This window comes from Paramisgurnus dabryanus, chromosome 6 (genome assembly GCF_030506205.2).
Source record: "Paramisgurnus dabryanus chromosome 6, PD_genome_1.1, whole genome shotgun sequence".
In the NCBI taxonomy this organism is placed as follows: domain Eukaryota; kingdom Metazoa; phylum Chordata; class Actinopteri; order Cypriniformes; family Cobitidae; genus Paramisgurnus; species Paramisgurnus dabryanus.
In genome coordinates, this window is record NC_133342.1 from 31,098,657 (window position 1) to 31,125,704 (window position 27,048).

At 35.1% G+C, this 27,048-nt stretch overlaps 1 protein-coding gene across 4 annotated transcripts; it reads left to right on the plus strand.

Annotated features, from left to right (window-relative positions):
- Positions 1–4,301: 4,301 nt before the first annotated feature.
- Positions 4,302–20,258, plus strand: kif2c (kinesin family member 2C). Of its 4 annotated transcripts, XM_065276592.2 has the most exons (23): positions 4,302–4,685; positions 5,116–5,210; positions 5,315–5,437; positions 5,870–5,927; positions 6,032–6,061; positions 8,366–8,494; positions 8,586–8,690; positions 9,461–9,517; positions 10,515–10,606; positions 10,847–10,942; positions 11,026–11,080; positions 11,158–11,320; positions 11,397–11,487; positions 11,561–11,624; positions 11,716–11,807; positions 11,973–12,115; positions 12,375–12,579; positions 14,242–14,352; positions 15,523–15,590; positions 15,785–15,878; positions 16,034–16,108; positions 17,112–17,205; positions 20,011–20,258. In XM_065276592.2, exons 1-23 carry the CDS (start codon positions 4,625–4,627, stop codon positions 20,073–20,075), a joined length of 2,166 nt encoding a protein of 721 aa, XP_065132664.1. In that variant the 5' UTR covers positions 4,302–4,624; the 3' UTR covers positions 20,076–20,258. The 4 variants fall into 4 exon arrangements, with proteins under 4 accessions (XP_065132664.1, XP_065132666.1, XP_065132665.1 ...); XM_065276594.2 differs by lacking the exon at positions 9,461–9,517 and having other exon boundaries at positions 4,304–4,685; positions 20,011–20,257; XM_065276593.2 differs by lacking the exon at positions 6,032–6,061 and having other exon boundaries at positions 4,304–4,685; positions 20,011–20,257.
- The last annotated feature ends 6,790 nt before the right edge of the window (positions 20,259–27,048 follow it).

Sequence of the window (27,048 nt, forward strand, 5' to 3'; positions counted from 1 at the left end):
AGTAACCATAGTAACCACAATGACTACAAAAACTATATTTTATACTTTTTTGATCAGGTCTCAGGTCATTATTTTAGAAATAAATTAGTCATTGGCCCCATAAATGTTTTTTTGTGTTTAAATAATCTTTTGATGCATACAATATTTTTTTTTATTATAAAATATTATTATTTAAAGATGGTTTGAACACCATTAACAAACATCTTTTGTGGCCCAAACATAATTTTTGGTAGACATTCTCATTGAATCAATAACAACAGTCCCTCTAGAATAGATTATTTCTGATAACAAGCAAAACTTAATAACAAGTAACTTACCTTAGCTAAAATCTAATCGAAAGTGTATCAACCATTACAATGAGCCAACGATACTTTGTAAAATTAATGGGTGACACTTTACAATAAGGTTCATTGGTTAACATTAGTTAACTACATTAGTTTACATGAACTAATAATGAACTGCATTTATACAAAATGTATTAATCTTTCTTAATGTTTATTTCAACAATTACTAATACTTTATTAAAATCTTGTTAAAGTGTGTGTTCATGTTAGTTACTGTGAGCGAACATGAACAAACCATTAAAAGTTTTATTTCTATTAACTAACATTAACAAAGATGAATAAATACCGTAACAAATGTACTGCTCATGGTTTGTTTACGTTAGTTAATACATTAACTAATGTTAACTAATGAACCTTATTGTAAAGTGTTAAGGTTTACAATATTAGGTATCCTTGAATTTTTACCTGGCTGCCAAATCTGCACACACTGTAAAAATGCAGCAAAGTTTGCAGGTCAATTCAACCTACTATTTAACATAACTTATTTATTATTTATCTTGACAAGAGATGAGTTGCTACAACTTATAAATTAAAGTTGACTTTTTTTCAACTTTATTTTATAAGTTATAACAACTCATATGTAGTTATAACAACTCATCTCTATTCTAGTCAAGATAAAAATTAGTAAGTTGAAATGACTTATCGGAGTTGATTTAACAACAAAAAATTAGGCCAGGAAAAATTACAGGGCATATAAAATTATTTATTAAAAATATATATCTTTTTTTGAAATTGTAAAAAAGATAAAGTCTTTTTTATTTATTTATTAGGCCACCACAAAGTGGAACAGTGTTTTCCTGTAAGCCTGTTGAACTCCAGCATGAAAATACTGTAAATAAAACCCCACCCAGCCACCTGAACTACACTTGAAATCACGCACTCGACTTATCACACTTCACTGTTTAATTTAGCTTTAAATCCAAAAAGAAGTTAAGTGATCAGAATTTATATTATTTACTCTAAATGTATTAAATAGTTCGATTTAAAATATGTTAATAGACTAAAAAAAATACATATAAAAAATGTGCATTATATTGGCTCTAATCTGTCAAAAACTGACAAAATAAATGAATGCATAATTTTTTTTTATTAAAGGCTCTCTGAGCGAATCTGCGAGACGTTAGTTATTGTTGACGTTTGAAACTGTTTTCAAACAGACGGAGCGTAGCTAACTCCTCCCCCTCCCCCTCTCTTCCGTGCTTTCATGAACGCGCCCAACCCCCACCCCTTTTGTCGTTTATTGGCTGGAATACTTTGTTTTGTTTTGTGATGCTAGGTTTGGCCACTTGTTGATATTGACGTTTGTGAAGCCTGGGCTGTCTACAGAGATCGCGTTTTTTTACAGTTTGATCAGCGGACAGGCAGCAAGCAGATAGTGAGGAGATGTTTCCGGTATGTAACAAAAAAATGTTTTATGGTCTAAAACGCTTCAATTCGCTTAGAGCGCCTTTAATTTTATTATAATTCATTTCATACTGAAATACAATACATAAATATTTATGCTTAAATGTCCTTTCTGTTTAATGTTATACTGTTCAATTTCTTTTTAATAAAATATTTTATTTTATTAATATTTGCTAGCAATTTTCTGGCAAGCAATTGCAAGACTCAAAGGCAGAAAATGTTGCCCTACACAAAACTTGCCTCCTAATGATTCGGAGCTCTAAATAGAAGGACATCTAGACACAGATAAAGCATTCCCCTAGGCCATCTCCCTCCTAAACAGTTAACTGTTCCACAAGTGCAATATCCCACAGTTTACTTCTACTCCCATTGTACACCAGTGGTTCCCAACCTTTTTCAATTTAAGGCCCCCTAGTTGCCCACAACAATATTTGAAGGCACCCCCAACTTACTCAGTTTTTTGCTACCCAGTCTCACAAAGTTTCGTGATATAGTCACGTATTTTTTTGATTCTTTTTTCGTGCTATTATCACGAAATTTCGTGTTTTTTCGTGATCGTATAACGAATTCCTGTTTTCGTGTGATTATCACGTATTGGTTACTCAACTGCTTTTTCCTATTTTTAAACCATTGTCGCTTCGGTTTAGGGTTAGATTTGGTGCTTGCATTAGAAAGTCACTTTATATATTGGTTTATACTATTTTTTCTGATTTATTTTTTTATATGTCGCCTGGCGTTGGGGTTAGAGTTGGGTTTGGTTAGGGATGTCATTTTATGTAAATCTAACCCTAAACCGAAGCGACAATGGTAAGAAAATAGGACAAAACAGTTGAGTAACCAATACGTGATAATCACACGAAAACAGGAATTCGTTATACGATCACGAAAAAACACGAAATTTCGTGATAATAGCACGAAAAAAGAATCAAAAAAATACGTGACTATATAACGAAATTTCGTGAGACTGGGCTGGTTTTTTCATATAAAATAAACTAGAGCTTGGAATGAGTAGACAGATGTGTATTCCCTACTAAAATGACCAAAAAAGAACCATCTTGACTTTTGCTTGTTTTAGCTTATTTTAATGTTGATTTTGTCCAATACTTTTAAGTCATCTTGAGGTCCCCTTGAAAATCTGCTATATATATATATATATATATATATATATATATATATATATATATATATGCCTCTTATATTTTATATTATTCCCATTTCTGTACATTTGTCTTTTATTTATTGTTTTGTCATTGCCTTGAATGTGTGTGCCAGAAGCTTCTATAAACAAAAAAAGTAAATGTCAATGGCAATAAATGTCTTCTGATTCTAATATTTATTAAAACTGTCATGCAAACAAGAGGTCAAAAATCTATTCCTTCCCTTTTATAGATCAGCTATAGAAGTTTAATAGTCAGGAGATCAAATGTACTATGAAACGAGGACATGGCACAATAGATAAAGATTTAGTTTGAACAATTTCTTTTCATCTGAGTGAATACGTATCCACCTTTTAAACGCTTCTGGCACAATCTATGTTTGCTCATGCAGTATTTTGCTACTTTGTGAGGCAGAAATTCTTTTGTGAATGCCAACAGTCATAAAAAAAGTAAAAGATTGTACAAATCTACTTTTAGCCTAAGATGAAAACAACCAGTCAAAAAGCAATTATATAAAAGAAACAAGAATAACAGCTAAATACATAAGGCAATGTAAGAAAATTGTTACAAAAATACTCACTCAAAAACAAACTCTGATATGAAACCATGTCCTCCATTCAGTCACACCCCTCACCTGTATGAGGTAAAACAGATAAATTAATGCATCGTGTGCTGTGTTTAATCAAAATGTTTTACATTTCATTTGCATTAATTCACAATTTAAGTGATTCAGCTGCGATTTAAAGCAACTCATGTAAGCAAAATCACAAATTTCCTTTTAGCTTGAAAGCATGTGAACAGCAAATCGTGATGAAAGTAAATAATAATTGACACAAACTATTTAAACAGCCCGTTGTTGCTTGGCAACAGTACTTTTGCATAACTTCTGTAAAGGGAAATATAATAGTTCACCTCTGTGGAAACACAGCTAGAAATAAATTAATTATGCTATTTTTATTTATTTATTTAAAAGATATATAACATACAAGATAGATAGAAAAACAAACAAACATCTTCTTGTGGTTTAGATGGTTATTTTCATTACAAAATGTTAATATTTATTAAACAAGTGTCCCTGGAATAGAATACAGTACAGAGAGAGTGACACGTTTTTATGAGGGTTTGGAGTATTACTGAAAATAAACATGTCATTACTTTAAACTGATTTGTGGTTGGTCAGTGCAATTCCTTAAAACATACTTTAACTATTTCTAGATTTTAATATATTGCCAAGTTGACTGAACAGAACACTGGTACGGTATTTTGTATTAATTTAATGATTAGCTCGAATTTGAACGCTTGTATTATTTTGATGACACAATTTAATCCTTACAACAGTAACTTAGTGTTCTAACCCGTTTGTTGTAAGTAATTTTTTAATAAACTTTGCTCAAGTTTACCAGCACGTGAAGTTTGTCCCAGCTTGATCCTTTGTGGCGCCACAATGTATGACGACGGTCGTCTTTAATCTCTGATTGGTGAATCAAATTGTCAGTCATTTTCGCAAGTCTTTCGGATAGCCCCGCCTCCACAAGTACTGCGATTGGTCTAGACGAAGCACCTCCTCCTTAAATAATCCAATAACTTCCGCTGACGATTTTTGAATGTAAGGCGGTTGCTTTTATTGCGATTTACGGCACACAGCCAGGATCAAAGTTTGTTAAAATATAACACATTTCATTTCTTTCAAAAGCTATTCTCATCAAACTACCGCTTGACATGGATCCTGCGTTTGCGAAACTGCTCATTGGACGTACTGTCAGTATATGTCGCAGTAATGGTAAGAAGCATGTTTGCTAAGCTAATCTTTTCCTTTTGCCTGATGATAAAGTACAGACTGTGTCAACAATTCAGTAAATATAACGTATGCTACATGCTTAAATGGGAAACAATTTAACATGCAACAGAAATCTCTGCCATTGAAATATGTTAAAAAGCATTTAAATACAAACAGGAAATTCACACAAAAATCAAATCAACGAGAAAAGCTTAAAACTATATATAATATTTCTAACAACCTGACATGTCTCTGTTAACTTATGTAAACATAGTTTTAATAGAAATAGACAGCCCACCATACTTGGTCACTTTTCTTGACCAGAAGATAGTGTAGTCACAACATCAGGACCCTCTTTCTAGTTGGCAGTAGTTGTTTGGTCATCATTGTATAAATTATTTTGTATTAATCTTGCTGTTTCCTTTTAATAAAGGGAGAATACACAGTGCCACAGTGAAAACTGTCGATGTCACTAAATCCGCAGTGAATGTGGAATGGTTTGAAGGTGGAATGACCAAAGGAAAAGAGGTTTGAATTAAATCTCACTATTCTATAACAGATCAATGCTATGATGTTTTTAGTATTGTATGACCAGAAATGTACTCCGGGTTAATAAGTCGATCGTCCCCTAGGTTGAACTAAATGAACTTGAGCAACTCAATTCTGACCTCACACAACTTAGGCAACTTCAACCATGTCATCAAGAAGAGCCTGTATCTGGCCCAAATACTGCACCTGTGATGAAAATTACAAGAGTAAGTTATTTGTAATGCACATATGCACCCCAGCCTGTGAAAACCCAACCGATGTCATGTTTTTATGATTTACTGCATAAAAATAATTCCTAGATAATGTTTTGTGACAATATAACCTTGGTATCTTTAATATTGACTGAGTAAGATCATGTCAAAGATTGAAATGAATGTGAAATTGCTCCTTATCTAAGAATTAGATTAAGACTTAAATATATGCTTTTCATAGACATGTTTGTGTCTGTCAATAGCTTTTGATGTCTATCATAACATCACATGATGTGTACATAGGGGCATTACTGTGTTTTTCATGCATGTGTTTAAGATCACTCGTTTGTTCAGGATTTTTTGTTATTTATGGCCTGTAATGCATGCTGGAAATCAGATTTTACACATGATTAAACCACATATTAATGTTTATTATGTTTATTTCAGAGTACCAGAGCATCAGAACTTCCTCTGAAGTCATCAAGAATACCTGCAGCATCAGAAGGTAAGTTCAAAGCATTCATCTGTATTCCCACTACTAACAAAGAAATTCCCAGTAGGAATTGTTGGTTTCGTACAGTGATCTCACAATGTCTCTCCCATTTAAAGTTACTCAGGATTTATCATCTGAAGAGCCAGGTTTGCATGAATTGCATGCTTTTGTTATGTTCTTACACAATCACTAATGGTTAAAGGACTATAACTGGGATCACAAGGATTAATCGGGGTATTTCTTTTCACTTTCACAAATTTCTCTTGATATTTATTCTCTTACAACAGTATTCCCAGAATTTACTTTAACTTATGGCTGAACTATCCCTTCAATGGTCATGATAGTGGAAAGCCCTTGCATAGATATGCAACTTTATGTGGCTAAGGATGAAAAATGCTTCAGATTAGTGATTAGTATTGACAGTATTTATTAATTTTTTATATATTTTTATATATTTAAAACTAGCATAAAAAGGCTGAAATAACAAGTTGAAATTTGATTGTTCACTTTAGTAGGGAAAATATTTATACCCAATATTAAAAGCTTAATATTTTTTGTTAATTTGTTGAAGAAATATGTTGTTTATAATAAATTAGTTGATTCTGCTAAGACATCTTTGATGTTGCAGACCTGCCAACCTGTACGCATTTTGCGTAGCAGGTACTCATTTTGACCTCAAAGTACGGTGGTACGATTTGTCACTCTAAACTACGCAAAAACTTGATGACGCCCTTTGCCGCGCGAAGTACTCAAAAGAAGCAACAGAAAAAAGAAAAATATGTCCAATCATAGCACTGGGCTCATCCACCACATAGAAAGTGTGGATGATTGACAAGTCGTATGGCCAATCAGTAACAAGAGTCTGCTATCGATGGAACCACAAAATCCAGCGTGATCTCCTTCCTCCACCCGCAGTTTCTGACCATCTTTTTCAACGGAGAGTCAAGACGTCTGACCCGCTAAGGTAAACTGGTCAGGGTGGATGTGCAAATAATGAAATAATGCATTAGCTTAATCCTTTGACGTCGACGGTCGCGCAGGCTCCGTTTCATAACGTGCACTTGACCGCAAGATGCGCTAACATTACTTCTGATTTGTAAATGAGCATCATTTATAATTGAGCGCTTACGAAAAAGTACAATGATTTTACCATGGGGAGAGCATCCAGTTTTAGTCAAATAAAAACGGAAAGTTCACTCTCAGTGAAGGGAATTCACCTGACATCCGAGTGAAGCGGATTAAATGCGTTCTGAAATAACGCGCTCTTGATAATTGTCAATAAAATAAAACGTCATATACAAACCACATCAAATAAAGTTTTATAAATGGAGAATATCTCGTGTCTCGAGCGCCCACGTGATAGGTGCCTATGCCGTACTGTACTGCACTGTAAACAAAGCTACAATAAATTACAGACAGACATACAGTTAACAGCACTACTGTCACAGTTATGGTTGAATTTAAAGCAGTGTTAACTCTAAAATACTGTCTTAAAGGGATAGTTAACTTAAAACATGTAATTCAGTCAGAGTTTACATAACAGAACAGACCCATCTAAATATTTATGAGTTTCTTTATTGTGTGATACACAAGTTATTTTAAAGAGTGTTGATAACCACAGTGTCTGGTCCCCACTCCATTATATTTTTTGCTAGTCAGGGAAAAACAACAATGTTTGTCTCAATTTTTTTTCTCAATTTTTTTTGTGTGTGTTTCACTCAAGAAAGAAATCATGAAGGTTAGACACAATATGAGGTTGAGTAAATGATAACAGAATGTCATTTGTGGGTTAACCATCTCCCACTATTTAACAGTAATATCACTTTTAACAGTGTTTGTGCAGACATGCTAAACTTTGGAGCATACAGAATTTAACATTAATAATGTTATTAATCACCATGTATGGCAAATTTAGTTAAACATGATTTTATTCACATTTATAATTATTTTTAAAGCAGATTATGGCAGGATGGGGAAAAAGTGAGTGCATGTTACCTTGAAAGTTACCAAGAGGTGTGTGTGCGTGCATGTGTGCGTGCATGTGTTAAATTATATGTTAAAAACCCGTGTTCTGTCCTTTCAGCAGATGCAACTGTACTCAAAAAAAATTTCCAAGGTTGGCAGGTCTGATGTTGTCATATAATTTTATTTGTATTATTTGTGCCTTTCTTCAGCTGTTGTTCTGCTGAATGTTAAATAGATCCCATCCATTTAACATGAAATTGATTTGCTGGTGCAGTGACAAACTAGTTAATAAACCACAATGCAAGTTTTTGATCTTTGCTAATTTTTAATTGCAATCAAAACAATGATTTGTTTTAATCAAAGTTTAAATAAGCAAGCAACAAATATTTGTATTGGTATCTGCCAAAACAAAACCGTGTTGCTTCATTCCTACTTCAGACTGCTTTAACCACATGAATGCCGAATCCTAACCTGACTCATTTCAGCCACCAGAAGGATGACCACACGTCAGACATGTTCATTCCGTCACCCTGCCCTCCCACCTGCAATCCCAACAGCATCAGAGGAACGTCTCTCTCAAGATCTTCCCTTATCTACAGTCCCCAAACCTTTAGGTTTGCCTTTAAATCACATCTGTGACGTATTCAGAGATCGGTTATTAGATTGGGTTGCATTGCCATAAAATCAATGTTGATGAATTTGCAGGCTACCAGAGGCGACTTCTTTCCAAACCAGCGTCTCCTCTGCTACCAGCAGCTGAGGCTATATGTGAGAGTGAGGCATCCAAATGTGCTCCCATGGGTCCACCAAGTATGTACTGTTTTGAATTTGGTCAAAGTTATGAATTCTTTTTTTAAAATCATTTAAGAGGTGATAACGTCATTTGCAACACTTGCAAACATAATAATTAAATCAAATTCATTTTTTGTTGCTTCATCACCACTACATGTGCATTGGTGACTTCATATCCATGCACTGCAGAATACAATTACTGACTGACTGTGCAATTACAATATACATAATATAAACTCACTTAAAGGATTATTAGGAACACCATACTAATACTGTGTTTGACCCCCTTTCACCTTCAGAACTGCCTTAATTCTACTTGGCATTGATTCAACAAGGTTCTGAAAGCAATTTTTAGAAATGTTTGCCCATATTGATAGGATAGCATCTTGCAGTTGATGGAGATTTGTGGGATCCGGGGCACGAAGCGCCTGTTCCACCACATCCCAAAGATGCTCTATTGGGTTAAGATCTGGTGACTGTGGGGGCCATTTTAGTACAGTGAACTCATTGTCATGTTCAAGAAACCAATTTGAAATGATTCAAGCTTGTGACATGGTGCATTATCCTGCTGGAAGTAGCCATGGGACATGGTCAGAAACAATGCTCAGGTAGGCCGTGGGATTTAAATGATGCCCAATTGGCACTAAGGGGCCTAAAGTGTGCCAAGAAAACTTCCCCCACACCATTACACCACCACCAGCCTGCACAGTGGTAACAAGGCATGATGGATCCATGTTCTCATTCTTTTTACGGCAAATTCTGACTCTACCATCTGAATGTCTCAACAGAAATCGAGACTCCTCAGACCAGGCAACATTTTTCCAGTCTTCAAAGGTCCAATTTTGGTGAGCTCGTGCAAATTCTAGCCTCTTTCCTATTTGTAGTGGAGATAAGTGGTAGCCGGTGGGGTCTTCTGCTGTTGTAGCCCATCTGCCTCAAGGTTGTGCATGTTGTGGCTTCACAAATGCTTTGCTGCATACCTCGGTTGTAACGAGTGGTTATGTCAGTCAAAGTTGCTCTTCTATCAGCTTGAATCAGTCGGCCCATTCTCCTCTGACCTGTAGCATCAATAAGGCCAGTCAGTGGCTTGAGGTACTGGAATCACTCATGACCCTCTGTGCTTTCTCATACACAGCATGGTGTAAATGGCCTGTAAAGGTTGAAGAATGGTCCACTTTTTACGTGGAGTGGAGACTTTTACAGTGTGCATGATGCAATTTTGTCCTCAGAAGAGTACACACATGCTGGACGCACATCCCTGGATTTTTTTTAAATACCGTGTACATTGTATGCGTACTTCCCGCACGCACCTACAGGAGAATGTAGTATGTAGACCAGGAGATGCATTGTATTGTAATAATCTATTCTATAATGTGCCTTCTTAAATGTGATGTGAAGTGTATCATTGCAGGGTTCACTGAATCCGATCCCTGGATTCATTTCAGACACCAATACTGAGCTTTTTAATTATGTGGTTGTCATGTTTAATTATGTTGTGGCTTGTCATTACTGTCAAGTTTTACTACAACACATACAAGGATCCAGTACCTGTATGCTATGTTCCAAGTTTTTTAAAGCCATACAATAACATACTGTAGGGAATGTCTAAACGGTCAATGGATTATAATTCAGTTTTCTAAGTGTCATAAAGGTATCAGAAAAAGAAAATGCTTAATCAGTTTATTACACAGTCCCATTCCTATGCGGACTTTCTGCTATTCTTGATTGAACCACTACCTATATAGTACATATAATCTTATTGATGTGATCCATGTGACCTCTCTCTCTCTCATGTAATAAATGATCACAAGTCAAATCTGTTCATTTGTGTTTTGTTTTTAGGCCGTCGTGTGTCTCAAATGTCGGAGACGAACAAAGTGGCAAACAAACGGCTGTCAATTGCAAGACACCCTGAGCCACAGAAAAAAGGAAAGGTAAGGTGATTGATCCAGATACCACACGTGCCAGCCGTTCACCATAACATTAACTATATTGGTGTCCACACCACCGGATAACTTGATTTTATTGTATCAATGCATTCTTTAGCACCATTAATGCAATGTTAACTTGTTCTCTGTTATTGTTATCAACCATAGTGTGAAAGGCCCTTTAGACTGTACTCCTTCGGTCTAAGTCTTTTTTATATATATATATCATTGCTGTCTTGTTGCCAGTTTGGAGATGCATGTCGGCCTAACAAGCAGTTTTACCAGATGATTGAGGAATACAGAGAGAACCTGGTGAAAGTGCCCATGTCTTTGTCTGATCCGGTGAGTTAATGAGCATACATTTCTGCAACTGCCAAGGAATCTACAAAAAGGAATCCTATTCTAACCCAAGATGCATCTGTTAGGTGAAACCTCAAAGAATATGTGTCTGCGTTCGCAAACGCCCTCTGAATAAAAAAGGTAGGCACCTCGGTCGTTTCTTGATTGAATTGAATTGTTTCTTTGTGCATCTTGTTTCACTGAGTGTTTGTGTTCAGAGCTGGCCAAGAAAGAGATTGATGTGATCACCATCCCTGGTAATGGAGTCATGCTGTTACATGAACCCAAGCAGAAAGTGGACCTGACCAAGTACCTAGAGAATCAGACTTTTCATTTCGATTACTCATTCGATGAAGACGCCACCAATGACTTGGTGTACAGGTAGCTGCAGGTCGCAGGGATTTTTTATTAACAATGCTTAAATCCAATTTTTAATCATTTTAATTGGGACTTTTAGGTTCACTGCTAAACCTCTGGTTAAGACTGTTTTTGAAGGTGGTATGGCAACGTGCTTTGCATATGGTCAAACAGGCAGTGGAAAGACCCATGTAAGTCATTTTCTGTTACTTTTCCTTCCTAAAAAAATCTGAATGTTTTTTTACATAGACAATTTGCTTGCAGACAATGGGTGGAGACTTTTCTGGAAAGAGTCAGAACAGCTCTAAAGGGATCTACGCCCTGGCAGGTAACTGTGACTATCGAAAGTACATTTCCATACTGTGGCCTGTTGTTTGTTTACCCTTCTTTGCTCATAAATCTGTCTGCCTATCTCACAGCACAGGATGTGTTTGCCCTCCTGAGGCAAAAGCGATATGCCGATATGGACCTTTGCCCGTATGTGACCTTTTTTGAGATCTACAACGGAAAGGTTTGCACATTATGTTCCACGTTTCCACAATAAATGATTTTTTTTTTCTTTTTTTTTTTTTCGTTTGTTTGTAGTTTTAGAGCAAATAAATTTTGAATGGTAATGGTTGTATGTGTCAAGTACTTGCTCAGAAATGGTGGTAAAATGTTTGTGTGTGGTGTGCAGGTGTTCGATTTGCTGAATAAGAAAGCAAAGCTACGTGTTCTGGAGGATGATAAACAGCAGGTCAATGTCGTTGGCCTGCAGGAAGTGCCTGTGTTATCTGTTGAAGATGTCATTAAGATGATTGAGCGGGGAAGTGCATGCAGGTAGGCAAAGAAATGTGTTAGTCTTACTTTTAGGGGAATGTTTTCAAGCTTTGTGCGACGTGGTATTGCATTCTGTGCTCTATAAGACTGCACAATATTGAAGAAAATGTGATGCCCACAGTAATGCGCATTAAGATTATTCTTACGTTTTTAATATGATCAAATAAATTTGCAAACTGTTTAACCAACTAAGAAAAGAAAGCATCACTCTGTCGGTTTTTGTTATTATATCTGACTAGTTTTTGTAACTCTATTCCAGAACGTCTGGCCAGACGTTTGCCAACTCCAGCTCTTCACGTTCACATGCGGTGTTGCAGGTAATCCTGAGGCGGCGGAATATCCTTCACGGGAAGTTTTCTCTGGTGGACCTTGCCGGAAATGAGCGTGGTACTGATGTCAGCAACAACGACCGGCACACCATAGTGGAGACCGCAGAGATCAACCGCAGCCTACTGGCTTTGAAGGTGATGTACTGTAAAGCCTGCCCACTGCAGACAGGCAGACTGTTTGTGAGGCATCCATATATTCATTTAATGAATAAAAATATTCACAACATTGTAGATATAGTAAAGTCTTTGAGTTGGAAAGTATAGTTTTGATATCAAAGTTACTTTTTATCTTTATTGCTTTCAAACACTTTAAGTGTTCTGGGCCGGATTTCCCGATAACGATTGAACTTAGCACTTAAGAGCGCTTTCTACGAGCTACTTAACGAACATTCGTTGTTCATTTACGTGCGTTTCCCAAAGATGCACGTTAAACAATCGCTCGCAGCTGGGTTTTAAGTGCTACTTACGAGTCGCTATCCATTTGTCAAGTGCTGAAATGTCACCAATAGAATGACTTGAATTTGTAGCTGAAGCTTGTTTAGGCTAATGATCTTCAGCCGATGTGCAGTAATATTTTTTATAATATTTTTCATTATTGTTTAATGACTTTTTAAATGTTTTAATAATTGATTTAATATTCTTTTCCGTATTTAGTTAGGACTCGTCCCACTGCGAGTGTTTTATTAATTATTATTATTATTATTATTATTATTATTATTATTTGTTTTTTTATTATCTATGTTTATTTATTATTATGGATTATTGCATTTTACCGTAAATATTTATTTGGTTTCTTTAATTAGATACCATTTCCCTTCAAAACAATGTTTAGATTAATTATAGCAGCAATCGGTATGAACCATTTATCAATTTGCTAAACCAACTTTTACCAAAAAACCTTTACCAACTTGTACAAAATACGTTTTCCTTCTTTATAAATTTATGTTTAGCCATTTAAATTTGATTTCTCATTTGAATTTTAAATATATTATATATTTAATATAAAATAAACAAAGAAGAACCCAATAAATAAATATAGCCTACATTGAAAACATTACATTATCGTCATTGCAGGAGTGCAATTTGCTGGTTGTCCTGTAGGTGACCTTGTAACTCTGTTGTCTTACGATGCACTTATGAATGAACGATTACTCCAGAGCACTCGTAGATCTACGATGATTTTCAAGTGCAACTTAAGTTACGAAGCTTTTGGGAAACAGCCCGTAATTCTAAGATGATTCGTACGATCGTTTTTACGATCTACTTAGCCTTACGATGCTTTTGGGAAACCCGGCCCAGGTCTGAGAGGGGATGCCAACTTCTTATTTACTGCACAAATATATTGCTTGTGCCTACAGTAACTTGTTCACTGTTCTTGGAAACACGTACAACTGCCAACTTAAATTCAGTGGATTGTAGTTATTTATTAATTTCACAAGATTGTTAACATCTACAAATAGTATTGTTTCTAGCAAGCATTACCTTGTGTTATTGTGCAAGAGGAGAAATTACCCACTTTTGCAAATTTTAGTTTCTTGCCTATATGTTGCTTAATCTTAGAAAAACTGTAAAATTATGATTCATACTTTCTTAAGATTGTTGATATATTTTTTTTATGTTTGATTTTTGAACGTAATCTTTTTTTTTTCAAGTATACTTTAAGCACTTAAAGTTTGCTCCACCAAACTGAGCCAGACTTAAACTTTATGAAATATCACATTTTATCACCATTATCTTTTAATAAGATTTGTGCAGATGTTCTCGTATCTTTACCTTGTTCCTTTCCTTACTCATCAGGAATGTATCCGGTCTTTGGGTCAGAACAGTGAACACATCCCATTTAGGATGAGCAAACTCACCCAGGTGCTTCGGGATTCCTTCATTGGAGAAAACTCCAGGACCTGTATGGTATGAGTGGCTATTAGATTGTGCCAAATAGTATTTTATTTGTTTTCCCTTTATAAAAGTAATACTCCAGCCAAATTACAAAATTACCCCATGATTCACTCACCCTCAATCAACTCGAGATACAGTTGTGGAAAAAATATTGGCACCCTTGGTAAATATGTGCAAAGAAGCTGTGAAAATAAATCTCTAATCTTTCCCCTTTTGAACTTTAATAAAAAATAATTGAACTTGGGAGGAAAATTACATTATTAAAAAAATATACAAATAAGTAAGGAATAATTGACGACAGGCTGTTGAATTATAAGAAAATAATGCACACCCAAGGTCCGTTACTCCGCAGGTGTGCATTATTTTCAAATAATTCAAAGGACAGTAGTAACTTATTTTGCTTATATCATGCTTACCACAAACATTGCTACAATTATATATTCTGCCGGACCTTCATTGTTGTGAACCTACTTGTATACCAGAGTTCCCAGACATCTCATTCAAACACAATGCGCCATGAATTATATCAAATACCAACAGGTAAAAAAAGACTTGCTCTGCTAGAAATCTTATTTTGTGTTTGGGGTTCCATCAAGATATTTGTTCAAAATCAACCAAAAATGGGTCACTAAGTACACAATCAATGTTCTGCCACAGCCATCATAGTTCCCTGACCTGAACCATACAGAAAATGACTGAAGAGGAGGCAGCACCCACATTTGAAGGCTCTAGAGAAATTCTGTATGGGGGAATAATCTAAGATCACTTGACATGAACTCTTCAACCTTATTAGACATTACAAGAGAAGACTCACAGCTGGTATCCTTGCAAATGGAGGTAGCACAGAGGATTAAATTAAAGGGGGCCCATATTATTGTTGCCAATGTCTATTTGAGAAAAATGCTATTATTTTTTTTTTCCCACTTTCAAATATTTTTTATCAATGAAACCTTGGATTATGTAAACAAATTAATTAATTAAAGCTCAAAAGGAGAAACGGATTTATTTTTAATAGCTTTCGAGAGTCCCTGCGAAGCGTACCTATGGCAACCAATGCTCACTACGCTAAAACTGTCTTGTGAATCATGGAAAGTTATTTTGGGGTAATTTTGATATTTGACTGCTGTATCCCTTTTACTATCTTGTCTTGTAACATAAATTCATTTGTGCTTTATTTTTCAGATTGCAATGATCTCGCCGGGAATGGGCTCTTGTGAATACACTCTGAACACACTACGTTATGCAAACAGGTGCGAACACACTTTTTTTTAATCATTCCATTCTAAAATGCGTTTTGTTCAGATTTTGAGATTTTATGAAACTGCAGATGCAGGAGGAAACATGCAGATCCTTTTGCTTCCTGCAGGATTTGCTTTTGGTTAACTGAGAAGGCCCTCTGGTGGTTTGGTTAGGTGTTACAGTCAGATTTCTGTGCTTCTGATAGGGTGAAAGAACTTAATGGAGTGTCCAAGGTACCATCAGTAGGGAATGGTTCAAACCTAGAGCTTTCTGGAGAGGAAGAAGAATCTTCAGAGGACGTGAGTGAATAATCCATATCCACATAGCCTGATCATAGTTTGGCATTAAAATATTAAATATTATGAGTGTGTTTCATTTCATATGTCTAATCCAGTGTTTGAAATTAATTAGTCCATCTCAGGATAACTAGAACTTTAAAAATGCCTTGTTTCAGGAGTCTGTTCTTCCTGCATTTGAGGCTGTTTCTCAGGTGGCTGATCTGGAAGAGAGGTTTTATGAGGAACTGAAGGTATGCAACTTTCTGAAAAAAAAAAAAAATATTTTGGATCTTTCATGTACACACCTGATATGCGTCTCAATCAGCTCCCTTGTTCAGTAGCAGGGGAACTGGTTTGCGAGTCGGACATTTTAAGTGCTGTCTCATTCGCAAAATCCTTCCAATGCACTGAAACATCCGTTCCCTAAAAATTTCCATAATGCAAAAGCCAGGGAATATAGATGCCCTCTCTTTTTTCCCAGCTCTGCAGTCAATTAGTAAAGATTGCGTTTATTACAAAATAGCTGAAACAAATTAAATCAAATTTTTGATGATCAGATACATCAAAGGCAGTGGCAAATCATATGAGTGGTCAAGATGAAGCTGTGCTCAGCAGTGTAAACAACACAGACCACCTCGCTGGTCGTGCCTGGAACTCGCATTTCTGAATTAGTGACCACTTATATGATTTGCCACTGCCTGTGATGTATCTGTATCTGATGGTCAAAAATAAGATTTGTTTTGCTATATCTAACCAACAGTCTTTTGTGGCATTGTTCTCTTTTTTTATTTTTTTATTCATATTAAGTCTCATATTGGTTGTTATTGTTTTGGCGGAGGTAAAAGATAAATTTCTTATCTTAGAAAATTTATTTGGTATATAAATATACATTACATTTTAAAGCTTTACTACAGCACTATCTATTATACTGCACTTTGTACTTGCCTGTACTACATGAAACAAAACAAAGTGTTTTTCATACTGTACTTTAACCAATACTTTAGAAATGTCATCAAGTGTCCCAAAGTAAAGTGTGCTAGTGTCCTTACTCGCCCCAGAGCCCATGTACATGAAATACTGATTCACTACTTGGGGAACTGATGGGAGAGGCACTGTTGGTCTGTGTGGGGTTTTGTTTTAAAGCTCAATAGACTTATGTTATGTTTTGAATGCATTACTAAAGGCATAATATCCTTTTTAAAAACTGCTTAAAGACCTTTTGTTTGATATCCATTATTAACTGTTTATTTCCAGGGATGCAACGAGATTGCCTCGTCTATGGAATGTCCCTCATTTGATATTGTAGTGAATTTACCACAGATTGATACATTCATGAGGAAAATACAAGGTAATTTATTTCATTCAGACGTGTACATGTATTCTCTTGATTCCTGAAAATGACTTTTTAGTTAATATTAGTTAAAGCTCACTTTGTATAAAGCTCACAATCAATCAAGTCTATACCACACCTAGTAACTCATTACAGCATTCTTGTTCTATTAGTCGATGGATGAATCATATGATTGGTACAAACAGTTCAGTTGCTGATCATTTTAAAAGTTTAAAGTATTCACACTCGCACCTTTCTCTAAAATACATTTTAGGATAGTTGGAATGGTACGTACATCCAAAAGAGTGCATTTTTGGCTATATTGGAGTTGATGTTTGATAAATATCTTGCAAAATGTTATAAATATGTGCATACAAGTCCAATTCATTAGATGTTACCATCATCTTTATTAAAATGGCATATAATAAAATATAATTCCTATAATCAAATATTATTCAAAGACACAGGGTTTTCCTCCCTGTTTGCAAACACACAGCTACACGAGCTGCTGTTGCAAAAGAGAGGTTGTATAGACCAATTTCAAGTAGATGTCACAGTTACGTCCCTGCAAGCTGCGCGCGCAATGCGGTTGCAGAAAAACATTGGAAATGAATTAGACACGAGTGAAAAGAGCAAGATAACTCACTAGAAAATGTCCTGTTGTGCTGTTAAGAGTCAGAATAAGAATGCCAAAAAAGATGGCTTTCATTTTTATATAATACCATCGTCAAAGACATCATTTGAAGATAAACGTAGGTGTTTATGATTACAATAAGCCCTTAAACGGACAGAATGGAGCGAGGAAATCATCTGGAAATATTTTAATAATTAGAATAGAAAATAAGTAGAGAAGATGTCCGGTGTTCTGTCGAAGTCTGTTACTCTATGTGTTTCTTATAGCGTTTTTATCACGTTACAATTATTATTTATTCAGAATAAATGTTTTTTTTATACTGAAAAAGCAATAATATCACACATTTTTTTTATATTTCATAATTTTTTTGTTTTCTATTATTTCTTTTTATTTCCTTATATCTTAGCTTATGTCTTCCTGTTTGTTCTAAAATTATTATGTTTACGTACTTAATAAATATATAAATATAGCACACACACACACACACACACATGATGTAAAGTGTTATTAATATATAAACAGGCCTTTTTAATGTATGTTTAAACATAATACTTTTATAATAGTTTTAGAACAAACACGTAAGATAAATATAAGGAAGAAATAATAGAAAACAGGAAAATTATGAAATATTTAATAAACGTTATTATATATAATACATGATAGTATTGGTTTTATATGTACTTTAGCAATTCAGACTGTAAAAATAATTGATTTAGCAAAAAAGAACAATACATATACATTACATACATGCATATCAGTAGCCAAGCCATTTAAACTTTTCATTTATCTAAAAAATAAACGTAACATGATTCAAACGCTATAAGAAACATTGCACTAAAGGTACACACAGGGGAATCAGACTTCGACAGAATACCGGATCCATAAAAATCACAGTCCTACTGCGGAGCAGTCACTTTCTGCAACCAGTTTGGCTCCGCCCACAAAAACGTCATCTCTGTTTGCAAACACGAAATTGGTCTATTAGACCATATCTATCTTGACGGCCATTCCCAAACTGTGGTCCGCGGACCACTACTGGTCAGTGAGGGTACTGCAGGTCCGTGTAAAGTCAAAATATAAATATTAAATATATTTTTAAAGAATATGTATATAAAGAATATTGATATAAATTTTAAATTAAATACTTTACATTTCATTCATTCAGTCATAGCCTTTATAGGCACTTTATATGAAACGAAATGTTTATAAATGGAATAAATAATGAATAAGGCCTGTTGTTATTTTAATTTCCCGTTCGTTTCTCGATCTCGCATTTTTGAAATGTCTTGCGGATGTGCTGTTAAGTGGACTTGTAAAACTCTATAGATTTATAATCCCCTAAAATTGCCAAAGGTTTTGATATGTTGACTATATCCAAATCTTCTTGTTACTGTATGGATTTTATACTACTCCATTTCTATGAAAAATAAGCCCGTTGTTCAAATGAACCATGCCCTCGGGCGCTTGAGTAAAAAAAAATGTGGCAGCCGTTTTGTGCAGTAAACTTTCTGTTAACAAACCTGTTGTACTGATGTGATGACCAGTTTTAGTGCTAGTAAGCCTATTTACAGGTGCAGATTAATTCAGGACTTTGTGTAGACATATTTTCTGAGTATTATGAGGTGGTCCGTGAAAATTCTTGATTACAAATAGTGGCACAAAAAGTTTGAAAACCCCTGATCTAGACCTTATTGTCTCATGCCGTATCCCGCTGGAAAAAAATGGCAATATATTACCAAAACTAAGCCCTATTATGCACATGTGTAAGTTAACTTGCTTGCATGTAAACACCACATGTGTTTTGAATGTGGGAGTGTATTTTGTACCATTTTCAAATAAATTATGCATGTTCGCAGCAATGCAAAGAATTGTGGGCTGTGTATCAATGCAGGATTGACCTTCAGCGTCCTCTAAGTTTCTTAAAGGTTATATTTGTATAGTGGTGCTTGCTTTTCTATGCTAGACCATCTCTATGACGTAAGCATCCAACACTTAACCTCGGGAGTGCGCAGCCTTTTAAATGAGATGGATCTAGAGGTTACATCAAACCGCCACCCCTGAGGTTATGTAATAACTTGGCTGGGCTTCAATGCATAATAAACTGTCAAACTTGTATGATTTGAAAAGGCAATGAAAACAGCCTGCTATTTCCTGCTGAGCACTAAAATTGTTTTTTTTTTCTTTTGTAGAATCATACCAGGCTTTGAGATCAGCCATTGAAGCAGAACAGAGAGTCAGGATGTCACCCAAATAAATACAATATAAGGTTCAGCGGTGAAAAACAACAACAACTAATAAATATATTAATGTTATTTCAATTTGACATTTTAGTAATCTTATCTGTCGTGTAGCTAGTTTCATATTTGTGTTTGTTCGTTTTAATCTTCTTTGTCTACTAAATAAAGGTTCCCTCCTTTTGAATCTTGTAAATCACATTTTGAAGTGCCCTAATTATTTTTTTTTTTTTTCATGTGCTATTGATCTTTATTGGGTTTTTTGTTTTTGTCATTTATTTATTTTTTATTTTTTTTTGGCTTTTCATAAACAGGGAAACATTAACAAACACAACTTGTTCAATTATAAGTGTCAGAAATAATAAATAACTGAAATAAAAAAAATACACAATGTATATATACATATTATACATACATATTTAAATAGAAAATATATAATGAAGTGTCCTAATTTTCAAGGCCATCTTGATGAATCTCTTGGTCTTCATTGATGTGCGTTCAGACTTCTTGGAACTTGTTTCTTTGTTAATTGTGCCAAAGTGGGCACCAAGAGGTGCAGGTGTGGGGTTTGAAGGGTTGCCTCATGTTACTCATCCTTGTTCAACGGCCCAAAACCACTGTTCACGCCAGCCAGTGTATACATTGACCCCGCAAACCCATGCGACCACATTACAAATCAAGTCTCATAAACAACTTGCACTTAAAAGTTTACCTCAAAGTATGAACAAGCTTGGCCTGTAAGTGGGTGGTCCCACTAATGTGTTAGTAGTCAAGACCACCTAAACTGAGACCAAGACCAGAACTGCTCAAATTAATCTAAAAGATTTACGTAACATTAGCTCTAACAGTCAGAATAAGAACCAAAAGTATTTGTAGAGCTGCATTTTATTGAGATTTTCTTTTTTTTAAAGCATTTTCAAAGAGAATATTGGGAACTCTCCATAGTCTATTTTAATAATTTTTCGGTATTGAGACGATTAAAAGCTCATTCTGGTCCTACATACATGAACAGGACATCTTCAGGAAAACTAGTTTAAAGAAGACAAACATTTTGAAAATCATATTCAAAAGCCGTGCTTTTGATGACGTGAAGAGCGATTGGGTCCTGATTGATCAATTGTTAGAAGATTTTCTGTGGAAACAAGGAGTCTCTTCTTTCATAGTTCGCTATTATGGATCCAAAGAAAAGCATTTCTGCAGTCTTCAGGCAATTTACAATGCGTAAGCAAAAAGGATCTCCTGTTGTTAGTATGCGTCATCATCCTTTCAGCAGTTTGCCGAAATCAAAGCAAAATTCTGAAGTGTACTTTTATTTTCGAGCTAAGACCTCCTTGTGAACCGTTTTAGCAGTGTAATAATCAAACAGAAAGGGATAAAGAGGAGGGCAGGTGAAGACTGAGAATAAAACACAGAGGGAAAAAAAAATCACAAAGATGTGGCCGCATGTGATTGAAGGATAAAAATGGGCATTCTAAAAACTGTTTCTGTATTAAAAACAACACAATCTTTCCTTAACCCATTCATTCCCAAACTTTTTGGAGTGTGCCCCCCTTTGTGTAGGACGCAGCCCCCCCCCAAAGAAAATTCATGGCACAAAACAATGTCAAACTTAAAATCTGAATTAAACAAAGCATAATAAATAATACAATGTATTGCTGTTTGTTGGTAGCTATATTTTTCTGAGATTTGATTAGATGGAATTTATATAATGTATTTATTAAACTTTTATAAAGCTAGGGCCCACTTGGCACCATATTGTGCCCTCCGGTTTGGGAACCACTGCTTAACCATACATGTATCTCTGCTGTTGTCCCTTTAATTTATAAAACACACATGAAATAATGTTTTTATGCCATTTTAAAGGATGAATATTTGTTAAAGGGGACATATTATGAGATTTTTTTAAAGATGAAAACTAAGTCTAAAATAGGTCTGAGCAAAAGTGTGCCGTTTTGGGTGTGTCATTTAAAATGCAAATGAGCGGATGAAGTGCAACCACTGATCACAATGATGGTGGTTTGTTGTAATTGAAACTCAATTGTGCTGTGAATTATTTTATCTCTCTCTTTCTCTCCATACTAAATGGCAGTGCTGTGGTTGGATAGTGCAGATAAAGGGGGCGGTATTACCTTATTCTGACATCACAATAAGGGCCAAATTACAATGACCTATTTTTCACATGCTTGCAGAAAATGGTTTACCAAAACTAAGTTATTGGGTTGATCTTTTTAACATTTTCTAGGTTGATAGAAGCACTGGGGACACAATTATAGCAGTTAAACATGGAAAAAGTCAGATTTTCATAATATGTCCCCTTTAAGAAAAGACATGCAAACACACAAAAGTCATTCAGGCTTTAAACTGCCATGTATCGTAACATAGTCTTTCTGATATGAACTTAGATTTTGTGCTTTTATTAAAATGCAGATGGATATGCAGATGGCTTTCTGCAGGCTTTGGTTTTGGTTAGCTGGTGAGGCCCTCTGGTGGTTTGATTAGGTGTTACAGTCATTTTTTTTTGCTGCAGGGTGAAAAAACTGAATGGAGTGTCCAAGTGACGTTCAGTTGAGAATGGTGCAAACATGCAAAATCTTAACTTAATATGAGGCCTATTGTAATTATTATAGTGTAGTAGAATTAAAACATGTCGTTGTTATATTATGTTTCAATTAAATATGCCTGATATACTTGGATATAGTGTAGGTTACAGGAGTCCTAGCTTTTGTTTTGATGGAATGTGTACCCGTGTACTTTCTGCATCCTTCATGTATAAGAAGGTCACATTCAAAAGTATTCATATTGTGTTGCTTGCTTTTCTGAAGTTATACAGCCACTGAGACATATGGTTGAATAAGTACACTGTCAGAAAAAAAGGTACAAAACTGTACCTTTTCTGTCACTGGGGCTGTACCCTAAGTTTCCGTTTGGACATTTACAGGAATACAAAACAGAATACAATTTTGGGTAGATTACCGTACCTTTAGGACTTACATTGTTAGAAAAAAGTCAAAATATGTACCCTAGCTGTCAGTGGGCAGCACCCTTTAAAAAGGTAATTGTATGGACCATAAGGTAGATGTGTAAACATTTAGTACCAATATTTACTAGATACTAATATGTATTTTTGAGGTACTAATAAGCTCTCTTTTGTCCCAGCATGTCCTTCTGAGGTACTAAAATGAAATCCTTAGGTGCAAAGCTGTACTTTTTGAAAGGGTACAGCCCCAGTGACAGAAAAGGTACTGTTTTGTACCGTTATTTCTGACGGTGTAAATGCCTTTAAAATTATATGCAGTTAGTGTTACAGTAAGGTTACATAAAATCGCCGCCCTTCTACAATGACTGATTTTATGTAACAACTTGGTTGGGTATGTGGAACAAACCTGCAATAATTCAAAGATAATAAAAATATTGTAATAATAGGAAAATTAAAAAAAGGAATAAATGACTTTATATTAGTGCAGGGCATAGATTAATCTCATACAAAATAAAAGTATTTTTTTCCTAATATATGAGTTTGTGCTGTGTGTTATTATTATGTATATATAAATACACACACACACATTCATGTATGTATTTAAGAAACATTTGCATGTGTATATATATTTATTTATAATTGTATATATTCTATATTATATATAAACAAAAAAATGATATATAAATCAAACATTTCTTAAATGTATATATTTGTATGTGTGTGTGTGTGTGTGTTTAAATATACATAATATTTACACACAGCACAAACCCATATATTATGCAGACCTGCCAACCTGTACGCATTTTGCGTAGCAGGTACTCATTTTGACCTCAAAGTACGGTGGTACGATTTGTCACTCTAAACTACGCAAAAACCTGATGACGCCATTTGCCGCGCGAAGTACTCAAAAGAAGCAACAGAAAAAATAAAAATATGTCCAATCATAGCACTGGGCTCATCCACCACATAGAAAGTGTGGATGATTGACAAGTCGTATGGCCAATCAGTAAGAGTCTGCTATCGATGGAATCACAAAATCCAGCGTGATCTCCTTCCTCCACCCGCAGTTTCTGACCATCTTTTTCAACGGAGAGTCAAGACGTCTGACCCGCTAAGGTAAACTGGTCAGGGTGGATGTGCAAATAATGAAATAATGCATTAGCTTAATCCTTTGACGTCGACGGTCGCGCGGGCTCCGTTTCATAACGTGCACTTGACCGCAAGATGCGCTAACATTACTTCTGATTTGTAAATGAGCATCATTTATAATTGAGCGCTTACGAAAAAGTACAATGATTTTACCATGGGGAGAGCATCCAGTTTTAGTCATATAAAAACGGAAAGTTCACTCTCAGTGAAGGGAATTCACCTGACATCCGAGTGAAGCGGATTAAATGCCTTCTGAAATAACGCGCTCTTGATAATTGTCAATAAAATAAAACGTCATATACAAACCACATCAAATAAAGTTTTATAAATGGAGAATATCTCGTGTCTCGAGCGCCCACGTGATAGGTGCCTATGCCGTACTGTACTGCAATGTAAACAAAGCTACAATAAATTACAGACAGACAGACATACAGTTAACAGCACTACTGTCACAGTTATGGTTGAATTTAAAGCAGTATTAACTCTAAAATACTGACTTAAAGGTATAGTTAACTTAAAACATGTAATTCAGTCAGAGTTTACATAACAGAACAGACCCATCTAAATATTTATGAGTTTCTTTATTGTGTGATACACAAGTTATTTTAAAGAGTGTTGATAACCACAGTGTCTGGTCCCCACTCCATTATATTTTTTGCTAGTCAGGGAAAAACAAAAATTTTTGTCTCAATTTTTTTTCTCAATTTTTTTGTGTGTGTTTCACTCAAGAAAGAAATCATGAAGGTTAGACACAATATGAGGTTGAGTAAATGATAACAGAATGTCATTTGTGGGTTAACCATCTCCCACTATTTAACAGTAATATCACTTTTAACAGTGTTTGTGCAGACATGTTAAACTTTGGAGCATACAGAATTTAACATTAATAATGTTATTAATCACCATGTATGGCAAATTTGGTTAACATGATTTTATTCACATTTATAATAATTTTTAAAGCAGATTATGGCAGGATGGGGAAAAAGTGAGTGCATGTTACTTTGAAAGTTACCAAGAGGTGTGTGTGCGTGCATGTGTGCGTGCATGTGTTAAATTATATGTTAAAAACCCGTGTTCTGTCCTTTCGGCCGATGCAACTGTACTCAAAAAAAATTTCCAAGGTTGGCAGGTCTGTATTATGCAAAAAATACTTTTATTTTGTATTAGATTAATCTATGCCTAGCACTATATATATATATATATATATATATATATAAATAAAAATTTGTAGTCTTAATATTCCTTTATTATTTTCTGTTTTTATTTTTAACTATAACCCATATATAGTATGTATTTATTTTCACATTTAAAGGGCACCTATTATACAAAATCCACTTTTACAAGGTGTTAAAGTGGGCATAATGGGCCCTATCATACGCCCAGCGCAATGCGTGATGCAAGTGTCTTTGCTAGTTTAAGCCCAGGGCAGTTATCATTTTCACATTCAGCGCCACATTGTTTCAATAGCAAATGCATTTGCGCCCATGGACATTCTGGTCTGAAAACTAGGTGTATTCAGGCTCATTGTTGACACATTGCTTACTAAAGTAATGCTTTCTTTAAAAATAAGTAATGCAGTCTTTAAATAGGGAAAACATGGAAGTGTTTGGTGGCTTCTAAATTCATCCCTGTTTGGATCCTAAGGAATAAATGTTGGTTAGGCTAAATGCTAACACATTCATGAAGTGCTGTACAAAGATTAAGTGCACACATTGAAAAAAGATATTTATTAATCTTATAGTTAAGGTAAGAACCTAGTAAAATATTAAAAAACAATGGTGTTTTCCTTTAAAGGTAAAGACATTAAAAGCGTTTTTTGCTCCCACCAAAAAAGGTTCAATTTGGACATGCTGTTATAAATTGTGTGGGGGGTACACCTGAAGACTTATATTACATCTTGTAAAAAAGGTAATATTAGGTCCCCTTTAAAGATTCCCACATATATATTCATTTATTTCCTTTTACATGTCCTTATAACATTTTTGTTTTCAACATGAAAATTACGGAGGCAGTGCTTGAGTAGCTCCTTCATTCAATAATTTATTCATTCACTCTACAGGGATGAGATTTAGCTGAAAACAAGAATAAAATCTATATCAAACTATTCAACTTCCCATTGTTCTTGTATGCTGTATGTTTGTACCATATATCTCAATGAATCTTTTGTATTTGATTCATCTGCATTCACTTTTCTTTACATTTCTCTCCTTTTCACATCTCCACCTTTGAACTCTTTTATGTTGATGATGCCAGAGTTGGACATCATGAGCGCCTCATACCACACATCCTTCTCATCATCCCCAATGCCCCAAACAGCCTTGACCTCCAAACCTTCACTATATACAAGCCACAGTCAGTGTATACATTTACCCTGCACGTCCAAGCTAACACATGACAAATCAAAGGTCTAATAAACAGCTCACACTGAACAGTTTACCCCAAAGGATGAAAATAAACGAACTCGGCCTGTGAGTGGGTGGTCCCACATCTTCATGTGAGGCCTAGCAGCTCAACTGCTTCCTCTAAGCTCTTTGGGTGGCATTTACACCCTCCTCTTCCCCCACCCAAAATGCACATAGCAGTGGTAAATGAACTCATCAAGCTGCTGCCATATAACTTAAACTGTGTATTATGAAGAAAAAATTAGCTACTTTTAGGGCCCTTTTACAAACTTTGTTTTTATCAGTTGTTTATTACTAAAAGTCTAAAATAAGTCTGCATGTGTGACCCGGTCTGTAAAATCCAGGTTGAAGTCTTACAATGCAATTTTGAGATTAGGAGCAAAGTTTGTTGATTTTTACTCATTCATTTTAATCTTTGACATGATTTTAAAGATACCAAGGTTATATTTTCACTAAATGTTTTTT